Source organism: Fukomys damarensis, unplaced genomic scaffold (assembly GCF_012274545.1).
Source record: "Fukomys damarensis isolate Sample0158 unplaced genomic scaffold, DMR_v1.0_HiC HiC_scaffold_39, whole genome shotgun sequence".
Lineage (NCBI taxonomy): Eukaryota > Metazoa > Chordata > Mammalia > Rodentia > Bathyergidae > Fukomys > Fukomys damarensis.
Window position 1 is genome coordinate 41,688,794 of NW_022900951.1, and position 15,879 is coordinate 41,704,672.

General features: G+C 39.2%; 1 protein-coding gene across 4 annotated transcripts in view; it reads left to right on the top strand.

The window, feature by feature from the left end:
- Positions 1-15,485, top strand: part of Znf157 (zinc finger protein 157) — a 32,912-nt gene extending 17,427 nt beyond the window's left edge. For 3 of the 4 annotated variants that reach the window (XM_010643515.2, XM_033760327.1, XM_033760328.1), the window contains exons 3-5: positions 12,572-12,698; positions 12,960-13,055; positions 14,035-15,485. In XM_010643515.2, the coding sequence (XP_010641817.1) occupies positions 12,572-12,698; positions 12,960-13,055; positions 14,035-15,248 (1,437 nt within the window). In that variant the 3' untranslated portion in view covers positions 15,249-15,485. Of the gene's footprint in view, positions 1-12,558; positions 12,699-12,959; positions 13,056-14,034 lie in introns of all 4 variants that reach the window. The other variant, XM_010643516.2, reaches the window with a different exon arrangement.
- The last annotated feature ends 394 nt before the right edge of the window (positions 15,486-15,879 follow it).

Sequence of the window (15,879 nt, forward strand, 5' to 3'; positions counted from 1 at the left end):
AAATCTTTTTCTTTCTTTCTTTTTTTTTTTTTTCTTTTTTTTTTTTTTTTGTACTGGGGATTAAACTCGGGCCCTTGAGCTTGCAAAGCAGGCGCCAGAACCACTGAGCCAAATCCCTGGCAGTGCTTTATATATTCTACTTACACCGCTGTTGTCAGATCTGTGGTTGGACATATTTTCCCCTGTCTATAGTTTTTCTTTCTCTTTTTTCTTTTCTCTTTTTGGAGAGTCTCACTATATAGCCCAAGCTGGGTTCAAATTAGCTATATAGTCCAGGCTAGCCTCAAATTTATAATCTCCTGCCTCAGCCTCCCAAGTGCTAGGCTTGCAGGTGTGTTCCATCACACTCAGCTGCATTTTATTTTATTTTTTAATTTTTGGTACCAGGGATTGAGCTTGGGTCCTTGAGCTTGCAAGGCAGGCAGCAGAACCACTGAGTTAAATTCCCGGTTCAGGAGCATTTTAAATTTTGATAAAGCCCAATTAATCAGACTTCCTTTTTATGCACTGTGCTTTTTGTGTCATGTATAAAACCACATCATCTAGCATGAAGTTCTTAAAGATTTTCTCTTTTTTCTTTGTCTCTGCCTCCCCCCCCACCTTCCCCTTTTGAGACAAGGTCTTCCTACATAGGTTTGCCCAGGCTGGACAACTCTTCTTCTGCCTCAACCTCCCAGAGTTCTGGATTACAGGTGTACACCACCTTCCCTGGCTCTGGCTCCTGTTTTCTTTTAGATGTTTTCTAAGTGTTTGGGTTGAAGCTGTAGTTCAGTGGTAGAGCATTTACCTAGCATACAAGAGCCCCTGGGTTCTAACCCCAGTACTACACCACACTTGGATTTTTTTCTTTCTCTTAACAGAAACAGTTTTTCACAGAAAAAAATTTTAATTTTAATGGGCTAATTTATTAATTCTTCATTTAACATTTTATACTTTGGGTGTCAGATCTGAAAACTTTCTCCAAACCTATATGATTTTTGAAAAGTGGCACATGCCTGTAATCCCAGCACTCTCGGGAGGCTGAGGCAGGAGGATCGCTGTGAGTTTGAGAACATCCTGGGCTACCTAGTGAATTCCAGGTCAATCTCAACTACATAGTGAGACCCTGTCCCCAAAAAACAAAAACAAAAACAAAAAATAAATAAAAGGTTGTCTCTTTACTATATAATTGCTTTTACTTCTACTTCTTACTTTGTTCCATTTGTCTATCCTTGTGTAATCTTGGTTACCATAGCTACATGATATGAATTGAAAATGCTAGGCTGATTCCTGTTGCATTCTTTCTAAAAAATTTTAGTTATTCTCATTTATTTGTCTTCTGTCATAAATTTTAAGAATAATCTTGCCTAATATTCACAAACTTTTTAAGGATTTTTATAGGAAATGTTTTAAACCTGCCTGTCAGTTTTGGGAGAATGTTGTCTTGCAAACCATGAATAATTTAATCATGTTTTTAGACTTTCTTTCATTTCTTTAATCAGAGTTTGTAGTATTGAGTGTACAAGTCTTACCATATTTTGTTAGATTTACACATAAGTATTTTGGTTTCTTTTGAGTAGTTGTATCTTTTATTTGGTATTCACATTTTTATTAGTAATGTAAGCAATATAACTGATTTTTATGTCCATTTTGTTGCCTGTTATCTTACAGAAGAACTCAATTATTTTTTCTAGAAGGGGCTTTATTTTGGGCAGATTCCTCAGGAATTTCTACACAGGCAATAATGTCATCTGTAAATAGAAATAGTTTATTTCTTCCTTCTTATTCTTTTTACCTTTTATTTCCATGTCTTGTCTTATTTCACTGGCTAGAACATCCAGTACTATTTTTTATAAGAGTTGTGAGAATGGATGTCCTTGCCTTATCCCTGATTTTCAGTCTTCTGCCATTAAGGATAATGTTACAGCAGGGCATGTGACAATATGAAACACCATCTGGGACCCAAAGCCAGAACCTGCTAGTGCCTTGCCTTTAGACTTCTCACCCTGTGGAATTGTGACAGAAGAAATTTCTCTTTATAAATCATCTAGTCTCCAATATTCTGATAGTAACATAAAACAGACTTCGTCCTGTTAATGTGGATTATAGGGGCTGCTTTTGAAAATTGAATTGGTCTTGCATCCATGGAAAAAAATCTGACTTGGTCATGATATATAATTCTTTAATATTTTACTCAATTCTGTTTGCTATTATCCTGTTGAAATTTTTGCTTATACTGGCTTTAGTTTTCTGTTTTTAATCAGTGAAAGTATTCATTTGCTGTGGATACTGGAACAAATCACCATGACATTGGTGGTTCAGAACAACAAATTAGCCAGATGTGGTGGTGTACTCCTATGTCTCAGCTCCTGGGGAAGCTAAAGCAGGAGGATCAATTGAGCCCACAAGTTCAAGGTTAGCCTGGTCAACATAGTGAGACCTTACCTCAAAAACAATAACAATAAATGTATTTTCTTATACCTCTGGAGTTTAGAAGTCCAAACTTAGTCCAACTGGACCAAAATCAACATGCTGTCAGGCTATTCTTCCTCCAGAGGCTTTAGAGGAAAGTTGATTGCTTGTTTCCATGGGTTGCATCCAGTCTTTTATACCCAGCATCATTCTGTTCAATCTTCACAGTCCTACTTTTGTGTGTCAAATCTTCTTCTGCCTCCCTCTTAGTATGATACATATAATTGCATGTAGGAACCAGGATAATCTCCCCATCTCAAGATCCTTAACTTAGTCATATCTGCAAATACCCTTTTTTGCTATTAAAGTGCTATCCACAGGTTCCAAGGACTAAGATATGTATGTATTTCCTTTGGCTGCCCCTTTTCATCCTGTCACAGGGAAGGGCTAGGGATTTAGCTCAGTGGTGCTGCCACCTGCCTTGCAAGTGCAAGGTCCCGAGTTCGATCTCTGTTACCAAAAAAAAAAAAAAAAAAAAAAAAAAAAAAAAAGAAAAAAAAAAAAAAGGTTACACCTGTCACAGGGAAATACTAGTTTAAGGGAGAGAAGATTTATCTGGGCTCACAATTTCAGACGCTTCAGGCCTTTGTTGCCTGGCTTCTGAGAGGAAAGGCATGGCAGAAGAAAGCTGTCCAACCCATGGCAGCCAGAAGCGGAGAGACTTGAAAAGAGCCAGAACCAAAGATGTACTCTGAGAAGACACACTCCCAGTGACCCACCTCATCCAACTGGGCCCCAGTCCCTGTAGCTCATTCATCTGTGAACTAAAAAATGGGTTGATCCATTGATGAGATTAGAGACCTTGTGATACAATCACTTTCCTTTGGGGAACATTTTATATCTAAACCATAGCAGTATTAATTTATGTTTAAAAGTATGGTGCGGGCCGGGAATTTAGCTCAGCAGCACCGTGCCTGCCTCAGAAGTGCAAGGTCCTGGGTTCGATCCCCAGTACCAATAAATAAATAAATAAAATAAAAAATAAAACTATGATGGGTGGTGGGTGGTAGAGTGGTTGCCTATCATGTATAAGGCTCAAGGTTTGATCTTTTGCACTGAAAAAAAAGTTTAATAACATCATCTGGGCTAGGAGGTTCTCTCTCTGTCTCTCTCTCTCTCTCTCTCTCTCTCTCTCTCTCTCTCTCTCTCTAAATAACAGATCCCATTCCTATAATATATACATTTTTAACTTGCGAAAAGAAAAGGTTTCTTTGGCTCATGATTCTGGAAATTCCAGTTCCAGACCTGGCAGCCCCATTTTCAATGCTCTTTATAGTTATAGGGCTAATCATATTGAGAAAGATGGAAACCACCTGACTCTCATTTTTCCCTGTGCCAGTGGGAGGGGAGACGTGCCTTGGCCAGTGGCCAGCATACCCCTCTCCCTCACTTCCCTTTGCTCCCTCTTGCACCACAGTGGACTGGTGGGGAAGTTTGTTTCAGTGTCTTCCCTGGCTATCTGGTGGTGTCCTCCCTGGCTTTCAAACCGCCATTCTCCACTCCAACATGAGTACAGCCGGCCAGACAGCCTAGTGCCCCTCCCCAACTCCCACCACCTCAGAGGACACTGTTACCTTTTGAAGAGGGGAGAGGGCATCCTGGAATGGCTAACATGAGGGAGGGAGGGATCTGGGCTCCTTATTTGCAAGCCCAACGTTTCTAGCAGGTTTCAGCCTTGATGCTCACTGAAACAGGCCTTCAAGCTGCTAATATAAGCAGCACTCCCCAGCCACTTCTGAGGTTTTAGTCTAGGAGGGCTCCCTCCTGTGTACTGATCCCCATGTGCTGCAGCACTGGCCCTGTTAAAATAAAGACTTGCTTTAGTGTTCCTGTGATCCTGTTCATGATTTATTTCTCGGGTTGTGTGGGCTCCAAAAGTCTTGTAAATCCACTTGGGATTTTTATCCTAAGTAGTGTGGGTAGAGTGCTCATTTTTTAAAAAAGAAAAGAACAATATACTCTCAAAACCATTAAGACACCAAAGATCTCCAGAGACTAGCACCAGGTAGAGTTGACTTTTAGTGTCCAGTATAGGCTGGCACTGAAAGACAGCAGCAAGCAGCAGCAGCAGAGGCCAGCATCTAATAGAGTTGGCTGTCAACTGTTGGCATCTCACATTACCAGGTGTCATCTGGTGACATCAGGACTGCTAGCAGAGCTGCACTATGCAGATTCATAATTTCCATCTGTATTAGGCAAAAGAACCCAAGGCCGATTGGTAACAATATTATCTATTTCATATCGGGTGACTTGTGATCATTTATGGGAATTAGCCTATTTCATCTGTTATTGAAATTATATGTATAGATTTGTTGACTGAGAGAAACACAAAGACATTAAAATCAAGCAAAATCAAATTTTATTTGGGAAATAAAATTGCAAAGGGAATATATATGTGCTATAGTAAGCTAAGCATATTTAAAGGGGTTGAGGCAAGGAGAAGTTTTTAAAGGCAAAAATAAGAAAGATTATACTGATATTTTGAAAGAAAAAGTCCACAGGGGAAGTGGAAGGGGGAGAAGAAGAGGTAGGGGAGAGGAAAGAAGGAAAAGAAATAAATACAAGAAAAGGAAAAAACTGAAAGTCGTAAATAGGGAGCGGTGGAGGGGTTGAAGGGAAGACAAGGGGATGGGGAAAAATAAGAACCAAGTTACATCATGTAAAAGTACAAATTCCCAATGATGCATCTTATCATATTGTATACCTAAAATGTACCAATAAACTTAATGAATAAAAAAATTGAAAAAAAATAAGGGTGACATCAGTCCAAGATTGACAGACAGTTGCTGGGCAGATGCCCTGCAAAAATAAATACCTTTTGTTTAAATTTGTGGAGGTCCTTATGCAAGCTTTTGGTTCTGGCTTTGTTTGTGATACTTGTTATTAGGCGGCAACCTTCCTTCATAATCTCTCAGGTTTATTTATTTTTTTGTTAGAGTTGACACAAATGACTCCATTTTGATAATGCTAACTTTCACAGTAATATTCTTTATTATTCTTTTGATATCTGCAGGGTAATAAGAAGTTTGTTTCATATATTAAGAATTGCTTTATGTGTCTCTCACAAATTGATATGTTGTGTTTTCATATGGTTCAGTGTATTTTTATTTTGCAGTGCTACAGATGGAACCCATTGCCTCACACATACTAGGCAAGTGCTCTACCACTGAGCTACATCTGCAGCCCTCAATATATTTTTTAATTTTCCTTGAAACCCTAATTGAACCAAACAGGAATCTCTCTCTCTCTCTCTCTCTCTCTCTCTAGGTGTGTGTGTGTGTGTGTGTGTGTGTGTTCAGTGCTGTGGATGAAACCCACAGGGTCTCACAGTACTAGCACTAACCTAAGTAGTTCTAAGCAGTGTTCTCCCACTGAGTTGTACCTCCAGCCCAAGTATATTGTTCAAATTTCAAAGTGTTCAGATTTTTTCCTAGTGTTTTTCTGTAGTTGAATCCCAGTTTGATTCTAGTGTGGTCAAATAACACACCTTGTATGATTTCAATTCTAAGTTTATTGAAGTTTATTTTGTGGCTCAAAATATGGCATATGTTCTGTAGTTACTTGAAAAGAATATTCTGCTATTGTTGGATAGTGTATTCTATAAATGTTAAGTAGATTCTTTTGGTTCATGATATTGTTGAGTTATTTGGTTTTCCTGCTCATTTTCTATTTAATTTTTCTGTGAATCTTTGAAAGAAGGGGTGTTAGAATTTCCAACTCTTAATTTGTTTATTTCTGCTTTCATTTTCATAAGCTTTTGCTTCTGCTGTTTGATGCATACACATTTGGATGTCTATGTCCTTTTCTCTTTCCTCATTGAGTATTGGTACATTTTATGTATACAGTACAGTTACATTCATCATTGGGATCTTGTACCTTTACATGACAGGTCTTGGTTCTCATTTTTTCCCCATACCCCTGCCCTCCCTTTACCCCCTCCTCCCTTCCCTATTTACAATAACTTTATTATCATTTTTTCATATTTTTTCTTTTCCCTTATTTCCTTTTCCCTACCCTTCCCACTTACCCTACATCTTTAGCCCTTTTCTTCCTAGTTCACATTGTCAATTATACCATTAGGATCTTATTTACAATTATAGTTTTTCATACCAGAGAAACTATTTGGTATTTACGCATGGGTGACTTATTTATTTCACTTAGGAGTATATCCTCAATATGAATCCATTTTCCTATGAATGACTCTAATTTCTCATTCTTTATGGCTGAGTAGTATTCCGTTTTATAGAAAAACCATATCTTCTTTATCCAGTCTCCAACTGATGGGCAATTGGGCTGTTTCCAAGTTTTAGCTATTACAAACTGTGCTGCTATAAACATGGGTGCGCATATATCACTGTGGTATGATTCTTTTAATTCGTTTGGAAAGATACCTAGCAGAGGGATGGCTGGGTCAAATGGAACCTCCAATCCTAGTTCTCTGAGGTATCTCCATATTGATTTCCACAGTGGTTGCACCAGTCTGCACTCCCACCAACAGTGGAGAAGGGCTCCTTTCTCCCCACAACCCCGCCAACATTTGTTATTGGTTGATTGTTGATAGTGGCCATTCTTTGTGGGGTGAGGTGGAATTTCAGTGTTGTTTTCATCTGCATCTCTCAAATGACCAGTGATGTGGAACATTTTTTCATATATTTACTTGATGCTTTTACTTCTTTGTCTGAGAAATGTCTTCATTTCAGATGCCCATTTTTGAATTGGGTCTTTATATTGGGGGGGCAAAGAAACAAACCTGAGGATCAGTGGAATAGATTGGAAGATACAGAAGTGACTCCAGATGGACTTAGCTACCTCATCTTTGACAAAGGAGCCAACCATCCTCACTGGAGGAGAGATAGCTTCTTTAATAAATGGTGTTGGAAAAACTGCATTTCAACCTGTCAAAGATTAAAACTAGACCCTTATCTTTCACGATGCACTAAACTAAAATCCAAGTGGATTAAATATCTAAATATTTAAAAAGAGACACTAAAGTTGCTGGAAGATAAGTTAGGCAGAACTCTTGAAAACATTGGCATAGGAAAAGGCTTTATGAACAAATCCTCAGCAGCATGGGAACTAGCAGAAAGAATCAACAACTGGGATCTCATCTTATTAAAAAGCTTCTGCACTGCAAAAGAATCCATCAACAAAGCTAAGAGACAACCTACAATATGGGAAAAATTTTTTATCAGTTGCTCCTCGGACAAGGCACTAATATCTAGAATATATAAAGAACTCTATGTCCTTTTTGATGGTTGATCTCTTTATTATGTATCTTTCTCTGTCTCAGTCCATTTGTGCTGCTATGCTATAACAGATTACCTGAGATTGGGTAATTTAAAATAACAGAAATGTATTGCTTCACAATTCTGGAGGCTGGTAAAGTGTCAGCATCTAGTGAGAGTATTCTTGCTGTATTGTATCATGGTGGAAGGAATCACGTGGAAGAATGGTGGAAGAGCAAAACATGAGAGCAAAAATGGGTGAACCCAGTCTCAGTAATGAACTTACTCTTACTAATATCATCAGTTTATTCATAAGGGCAAAACCCTTACTTTTTAAAGCTGTCAATTTTTTCCTGCACTACTGGGGATTGAACCTAGGGACACCCTACCAGCCATTTATATTTTTTAATTTTGAGAATTTAAGTTGTTCCCAGGCTGGCCTTGAAATTATGGTCGTCTCGCCTCCCAGAATGCTGGGATCACAGGTGTGTGCCACTATGTCCAGCTCCCACCTCTTAATACAATGGCAACTAAATTTCATTTTTTAATACTTTTTGTTGTTGTTGCTGGTTGTTTTGGTACCAGATATCAAACTCAGAACCTAGCGCTTACAAAGCAGGCGGCAGAACCACTGAGCTAAATCCCTGGCCCTAGATTTCTTTTTTTTAAAGTTCATTTATGTTTTAGATTGATAAATTTTTCATTTTATTTTTTCCAATTTTATTTTTTACTAGTACATGTTTGCAGTACATAGTGATTACATTCATTGTAGGGAATTGGTTTGGGTACATAACTCATCTTTTTGCTTCCCCTTACCTTCCCCTCTCTTCATTTCTTGATCCCTTACCTATTTGCAAAAGATCTATTTCCTTGATTCCTATTATCCATCCTTTATTTTGTTCTTTAAATTATTTATGCTTTGGGTTTCTCATATAAGAGAAAGCACATGACACTAAGTTTGTGTGTTTGATGTATTTCACTTAGCATTATGGTCTTAACATGCATACATTTTCCTACAAATGACACAAGTTTATCCTGTGTGACAGAGTAGTACTCCATGGTGTGTAAATACCACATTGTTAGCCATTCACCTATTGATGAACATATGAGCTGCTTCCAAGATTTAACTATTGCGAGTTGTGCTGCTATAAACATGGATGTGATACAACTAAAATTAAACATGAGTTTTTGAGAAGATAATCAAACCAGAGCACTGACCCTGGTAGTTTTTAATTCCCTGAAGTCTACTTTATCTGATATAATATAACTACTTCTTTCTTTTGATTAATATTTGCATGATGTTTCGCCATCTGCCTTGCAAGAACAAAGTCCCGAGTTTGATGCCTGGTACCAAAAAATTTTTTTTGCATGACATATCTTTTTTCATACTTTTACATTCAGCCCACCTATATTACTATAATCAAAGTTCTTCTATTTTAGACAGCATGAACTTTGGGTCATATTTTGAATCTGCTTATCAATCTGTCTTTTTATTGATGTATTTAGATTACATGTAATGTAATTATTGATCTGTTAGGATTTAAGTCTGCCACTTTTTGTTTTCTATGTGTTTTTGCTGTTTCATTTGTTTCATTTTAAAACTGTTTTAGTTAATTAATTAATTAATTAATTAAAGACAGGGTTTCACTATGTAGCCCAGGCTGGCTTCAAACTCACACTCCTACCTCAGCCTCCCAAGTGCAGGTATGTGACACCATGCCTGGCTCTTTCTTTTCTTTTTCTTTTTTATTAGTCCATGTGTTTTATTAACCCATACATGATTTCTTGTCTACTGGTTTGTTGAGGGAATGTCAGATAACATTTATTACATTAATGTCTGTCAGAGTGATAACTTCTAGAGACTCCAGCTCCATTCATTTTGAAAGGCACTCCCGATGAAGGCAACTGATTTTGCCGCTTTCAGGCACCTTATAGTATTTCATTTGGTACTGGTGATCAAACTCAGGACCTTGCACTTGCGAGACAGGCAGCAGCACCACTGAGCTAAATCCCTGGCCTACCTTATAGTATTTCAAGACAGTGAGCATAACCTTTTTTATCTTATATTCCTTCATCTTGGATCTTGGGAGTGACATGACTTCTTCTTTTTTTTTTTTTTTTTTTTTTTTGGTACTGGGGATTGAACTCGGGTCCTTGCACTTGCAAGGCAGGCCACCGAACCACTGAGCTAAAGCCCCAGCCCATTTCTTTTTTATTAGTACCACCCCAAAGTCTCAGCATGAAACCTGGACTCCTTTTGAATGTTATAGTCAGATCAACGGTGAAGTGCAATTAAAAATATGGTGAATGTTTAAGTAATTTTACTACAATAAAAGACATATTGCCATCAATCTCTTTCAAGATACTCCCCCTTGCTTTGAACCCACTTGTTTGAAGCATTTCCAGAAGTTCTTTTTCATGAGTATCTTCAGTTGTGCTGTTGTGACTGCCTCTATATATCCCAAATCGATTAAAAACATTTACCTTTCTTGGTCATTTTTACTTTGAGAAAGAGCCAGAAGTCACACAGTACCAAATTCAATGAATAAGGTGGATAAGAACACAGAAATGTTTTTACGAGCCTGCCTTTGTGATGGAGGGAACTCAGTGGCAGCATTCCTTGTATTTTTTAGCACATCTTATAAAAATGCATATGAAAGAAAACTTCCAAAACTGCTTCAGAAAGGTAGCATAAATGATAAGTGTGTTTGAAGTTACATGGGGAATATTTTGAGGGAAATTAATGGCACTGTATCTTTTACTGTAACTTTTAAAAATTTAAATATTCATTGTATTTTGATCATGCCACATACATCTGTCTTCCAGTTGCTTCCCAGCAAATTAAGTCTTTGCTGATCAGGAGGAATTTCTTCCTTATTCTGAATGTTGGCCTTTACATTTTCTGTTGTATTCCAACATGGAGAGTGAGGGTCTTCCTTATAAGGGTTTCTCAGAGTATCTGTATCTTGGAGGAAGTTCCAGCAGAGATTAAGGGTGTTACAGAAGGAATTGGCAGGTGACACACAGAGGTAGCAGAATGGAAGTAAAATAACAAAAGTTTACTCCATCGATGAGGATCAATCGCACCTAATGGCAGTGGTCTGATCAACCCAGTACTGGGCTCCAACTCCCTCTTTTATAGGGTTGTACAGCCTTGATCTCATTTAGGTGGTTACATTTCACTTTCACATTTCACATTGCTGATATTCAAAACATGGTGGTGAGGCATTTGAATTTCAACCCATTGTAGCATTTCTTTGGTAGGGGAGGTTTACCTTTAAAATTCATTTAGCAATGTAGTCTAGCCCAGGGCAAGCGGGGGCAGTCTGGTCATCAAGGTTAACAATGGTTTTTTTCATTTGCAAACTTTTTTAGAGAGACTAGATGCCTCCGGTGCCTGTTGATTCTGAACTAAACAAAGCAAATGGCATAAGTCATTTTACATTAAAGAGTTCTCTATCAAGGGAAAAGAAGAAACAGGTTAGACCTGGGGACACAAGGGCGATACAAGAGTCACTAGCCAAAGATCACACACATATGTGGTGGATTGAAATGGAAACTCTCTATTCTGTTTTCTCCGGTCTTCCTGTCTGCTACTAGAACATTTTTTAGAATTCCATTTTTATTTTTGTGTAATGTTTTCTCATGTATATCTTTATAGCTTTTTAAAAGGTTACTTTAAGCCAGGCATGGTGGCACACATCTGTAATCCCAGCACTCTAGGAAGCTGAGGCAGAGGATGGCAAGTTTGAGTCCAGCCTAGGGAACAAAGTAAATTAGCAAGACTTTTTCTCAAAACAAAAACCAGAAGCCCAAATTATAAATAAAGGGCAAAATAAAAGATAGAGAATAGTAAGTAGGGAAATAGATTTTTCTCAAAGGAGAAAGAGATCAAGAGATGGATGGAGGGAGGGAGGGAGTGGTAGGGGATTTAACTCTGGGCTTTAGCTCAGTGGTGCCTCAAAAGTGCAAGGGCCTGAGTTAGATCCCCAGTACCAAAGAGAGAGAGAGAGAGAGAGAGAGAGAGAGAGAGAGAGGGAGAGAGAGAGAGAGAGAGAGAGAGAGAGGGAGAGAGAGAGAGAGACAGAGAGAGACAGAGAGAGAGGAAAGAGGGACAGAAAGGGAATGAAAAAAGGAATCAAGATGTGTTATATACATGTGCCAACTTTCCACAAGGAATGTGAACATCATGTACTGCAAGCATGTACTAATAAAAATTTAAAAATAAATGAAACTAGAAGAAATCGAAAAGCAAAAAAGGACTGGGATGCAGCTCAGTCCAAAGACCTAAGTTCAATCACCATTACTGAAAAAAGAAAGGGTTATATTATATACATAATTTATCACAACCTACTGCTATAGTCATTTTAACAGTTTGTAGAACTGTGTAGAACTTTTACTTCCCTTTAATCCTCTTTGCTGTTCCCTGTTTATAATGTAATTTTCTTAAATGTCTCATCTTATATACTTAGAACCACATCAAACAGTATTTAATTTTTTGCAGGTGTTAAACATAATTTAGAACTCTGAGGGAAGAAAAGTCTATTATACTTATCCATATTTTTGTTTACTGTGTCTTTACTTATCTAGCATTTCTCTTGTACATATGAGCTCCTTGAGTACAGATCCTGTGCTTTCTTCATTTCCTTAGAAATGTGCACAGGTCCAGGAACATAGTCTTAACTGAGTCATCTAGTAATCTTTTCTTCATGAATTAATACATTAATATAATGACAGGGCTTTTCATGCCCCCCAAAGTATAATACCAACTAAGATAATGAATCACATATCCAGGGTGACTCATGTTGGCGCTCAGTGGGGCTCCACGGAGTGGATTTGTGCTCACAGAGCTTTTTCATGCATCCCATTCTGATCATTGCAGATTGTTGTTACAGGAATCTGTGTCATTTGAGGATGTGGCTGTGGATTTCACCCGACAGGAATGGCACAGACTGGACCCTGCACAGAGGACCATGCACAAGGATGTGATGCTGGAGACCTACAGCAATCTGGCGTCTGTGGGTGAGGATGCTTGTTTGTGTGATTCGTGGCAGGGTGTGGTTGCTGTAATATGTACAGCCTCTGCAGAGTTCTGTGTTTTAGTTTCAGATTCAAGGTCAGTTCAGGGCACCAGGAAGAATGTATATGTTCTGACCTCCCCAATGAAATGTTTAAATGGGCCCCCTTCCTCGTGCAGCTCATGAACATGCACCTTACTCCTGCATCAGAGGCCCTAAAGTTAAAACATCTTGGCCCATGTCCTATGCCATTTCCCATTAACAGGCCTCTGCGTGGCCAAACCAGAGATGATCTTCAAGTTGGAGCGAGGAGAAGAGCTATGGATATTAGAGGAGGAATCCTCATGCCATGCTTATGCCGGTAAGTGAGCAAAAACCAGACATATGGAGCACAGGGGAAATAAGATTCCAGCAATTCAGGTCAGAGGTTAGCCTGGTACAGTATTTTCCAGGAATCTCTTTTTAAGGGCCTAAGATCTTTGAAAATCAAGACAGAAAGTCTATACACTTCAGACCCTAAATTGCACTTCTCAATATCATACTTACACAAACGTGCTTGTTTTGCTGTGATTTTTGTAAAGTTATCCACTATTCTTATTGACCTCTGCCTCCTAGACATTTATTCTTCCTCTTCTCCATTGCTTGGGTGCCTTCTAATGTCAGCCATCCATGAATACATACATTTATTTAGTCATTCACCAAACCTTAAGTGAGTACCAGGTATATGCTGGTCACACTCTACGTGTGGAGACCCAGCAGTGAAAAGAATCTCTCTTTTCTTGGAGCTTACAAGCTAACGAGGGAAGGCGACCAAAGCAAATACATAATGAGTTTAGTGGGCCAGGGATTTAGCTCAGTGGTTCAGTGTCCTGCCTTGCAAGCGCAAGGACCCGAGTTCAATCCTCTGTACCAAAACCAAAACAAAAAAACCCAAAAACAAAACATAATGTGTTTAGTGATGAAAAGAAAATCAGTGTAAGTTAAGAAAGCTAGCCCACTACTGTATACAGTTAGAGAATGTGGTCAAGGCAGGCATTTTGGTGAGGTTAACATTAGTGCACAAACATCAGTGAAGTGAGCTACAAGGAGCCATGTAGCTTTTAAGTATTCTGGGCAGAGAATTGTGAGTGTCGAGCCTGGACAGGGTGACATACCCGAGGACTAGCAAAGAGGCCAGGATGAGAGATGGGGAGAATGTTAAGAAGTGGCATCAATGAGTTAGCAGGGGTCCATATGATACCTAGCTCTGAAAGCTAGGTTAAGGAGCTTAATTTTATACTGTGATTGGCTATTTGGGGGATTTATGTGAAAGAGTGACATACTCTGATTTGTTTTTAAAGAATCCCTCTCTCTGCTGTGTGGCAACACTTCAGTTGGGGGCATTGCCCTCAACCTTCTTCCACATCAGAAGATTCAAACTTTGAATGAAAATGTCGACTATAACAGATGTGGCAAAGGTTTCCCTGAGGAAACAGCCTTTGTCAGACATAAAAGAACACATGCAGGAGATAAAAACTTTGAATGTCATGAATGTGGGAAAGCGTACTGTAGGAAATCAAACCTCGTTGAACATCTGAGAATACACACAGGGGAGAGGCCCTATGGATGTGGTGACTGTGCCAAAACCTTCAGTGCGAGATCCTACCTCATTGCTCATCAGAAAACGCACACAGGTGAGAAGCCTTTCGAATGTCATGAATGTGGAAAATCTTTTGGCAGGAAGTCACAACTCATTCTGCATCAGAGAACACACACAGGAGAGAGACCCTATGAATGTACAGCCTGTGGGAAAACCTTTTCAGAGAAGGCCACTCTCACAATTCACCGGAGAACCCACACAGGGGAGAAGCCCTACGAGTGTGGTGAATGTGGGAAAACATTTCGTGTCAAGATATCCCTTACCCAACACCAGAGAACTCACACAGGGGAGAAACCCTATGAATGTGGGGACTGTGGGAAGAACTTCCGGGCCAAGAAATCCTTAAATCAACATCAGAGAATTCACACAGGGGAAAAACCCTACGAATGTGGAGAATGTGGGAAATTCTTCCGAATGAAGATGACTCTCAATAATCATCAGAGAACCCACACAGGCGAAAAACCCTATCAGTGTAATGAATGTGGGAAATCTTTCAGGGTGCACTCATCTCTTGGGATCCATCAGAGAATTCACACGGGAGAGAAACCTTATGAATGTAATGAATGTGGTAATGCCTTCTATGTGAAAGCTCGCCTCATTGAACACCAGAGGATGCATTCAGGAGAGAAACCCTACCAGTGCAGTGAATGTGGAAAAATCTTTAGTATGAAGAAATCCCTTTGTCAGCACCGGAGAACTCACACAGGAGAGAAACCTTATGAATGTAGTGAGTGCGGAAATGCCTTCTACGTGAAAATACGCCTCATTGAGCATCAGCGCATTCACACAGGAGAGAGACCTTTTGAGTGTCAGGAATGTGGCAAGGCTTTCTGCCGCAAAGCACACCTCACAGAACATCAGAGGACTCATGTAGGCCGGCCTTGGCCTTGTGCCACAGAGAAAGCTCCTCCCTGAACCCCTCTGCATCAGATCAAGGCCCTTGGAGCATCTGATCACCACAGCATGAAGAGAACCAATCACGTTGTTGCACCTAGATTGGTGTAAACCAGGTCCTGGTCCCCTCAGAATATAGCACATTATTGTTTTCATTTGTTCCCCATTTTGTGGTGAGGTTGAACATCTTATCTGTCCATTGACCATTTGGATGTTTTCTCTTTCTCTCTTTTTTTCTTTTTTGGATGTTTTCTTTAATGCATGGACTATTCCTATCATTTGTCCATTATTTTATAATGGGCTGTTCATCTTTTCCTTCCTGGTTTAAATGCCATTGTTTTAATTCATGAGATTATAAAACTTTTCCATCATATATGTTGCCATATCTTCTTCCATATTATGGTTTGTCCTTTAAAAGCACTGTTTTACTATCTTCAGCTTCAGGGTAATGATATTCACCCATACTTGGCTCTGAAGCAAGGTTTTTCTTAACATTTAGATTTAAATGTATTGAGCTTTTTTTTCTTTTCTTTGTCCTGGGGCTTGGACCCAAGGCCTTTGCACTGAGCTACATCGCAACACTTTTATATTTTGACAGAGTCTTGCTGAGTTGCATGGGCTAGGCTCAAACTTGCGATCCTCCCACCTCAGC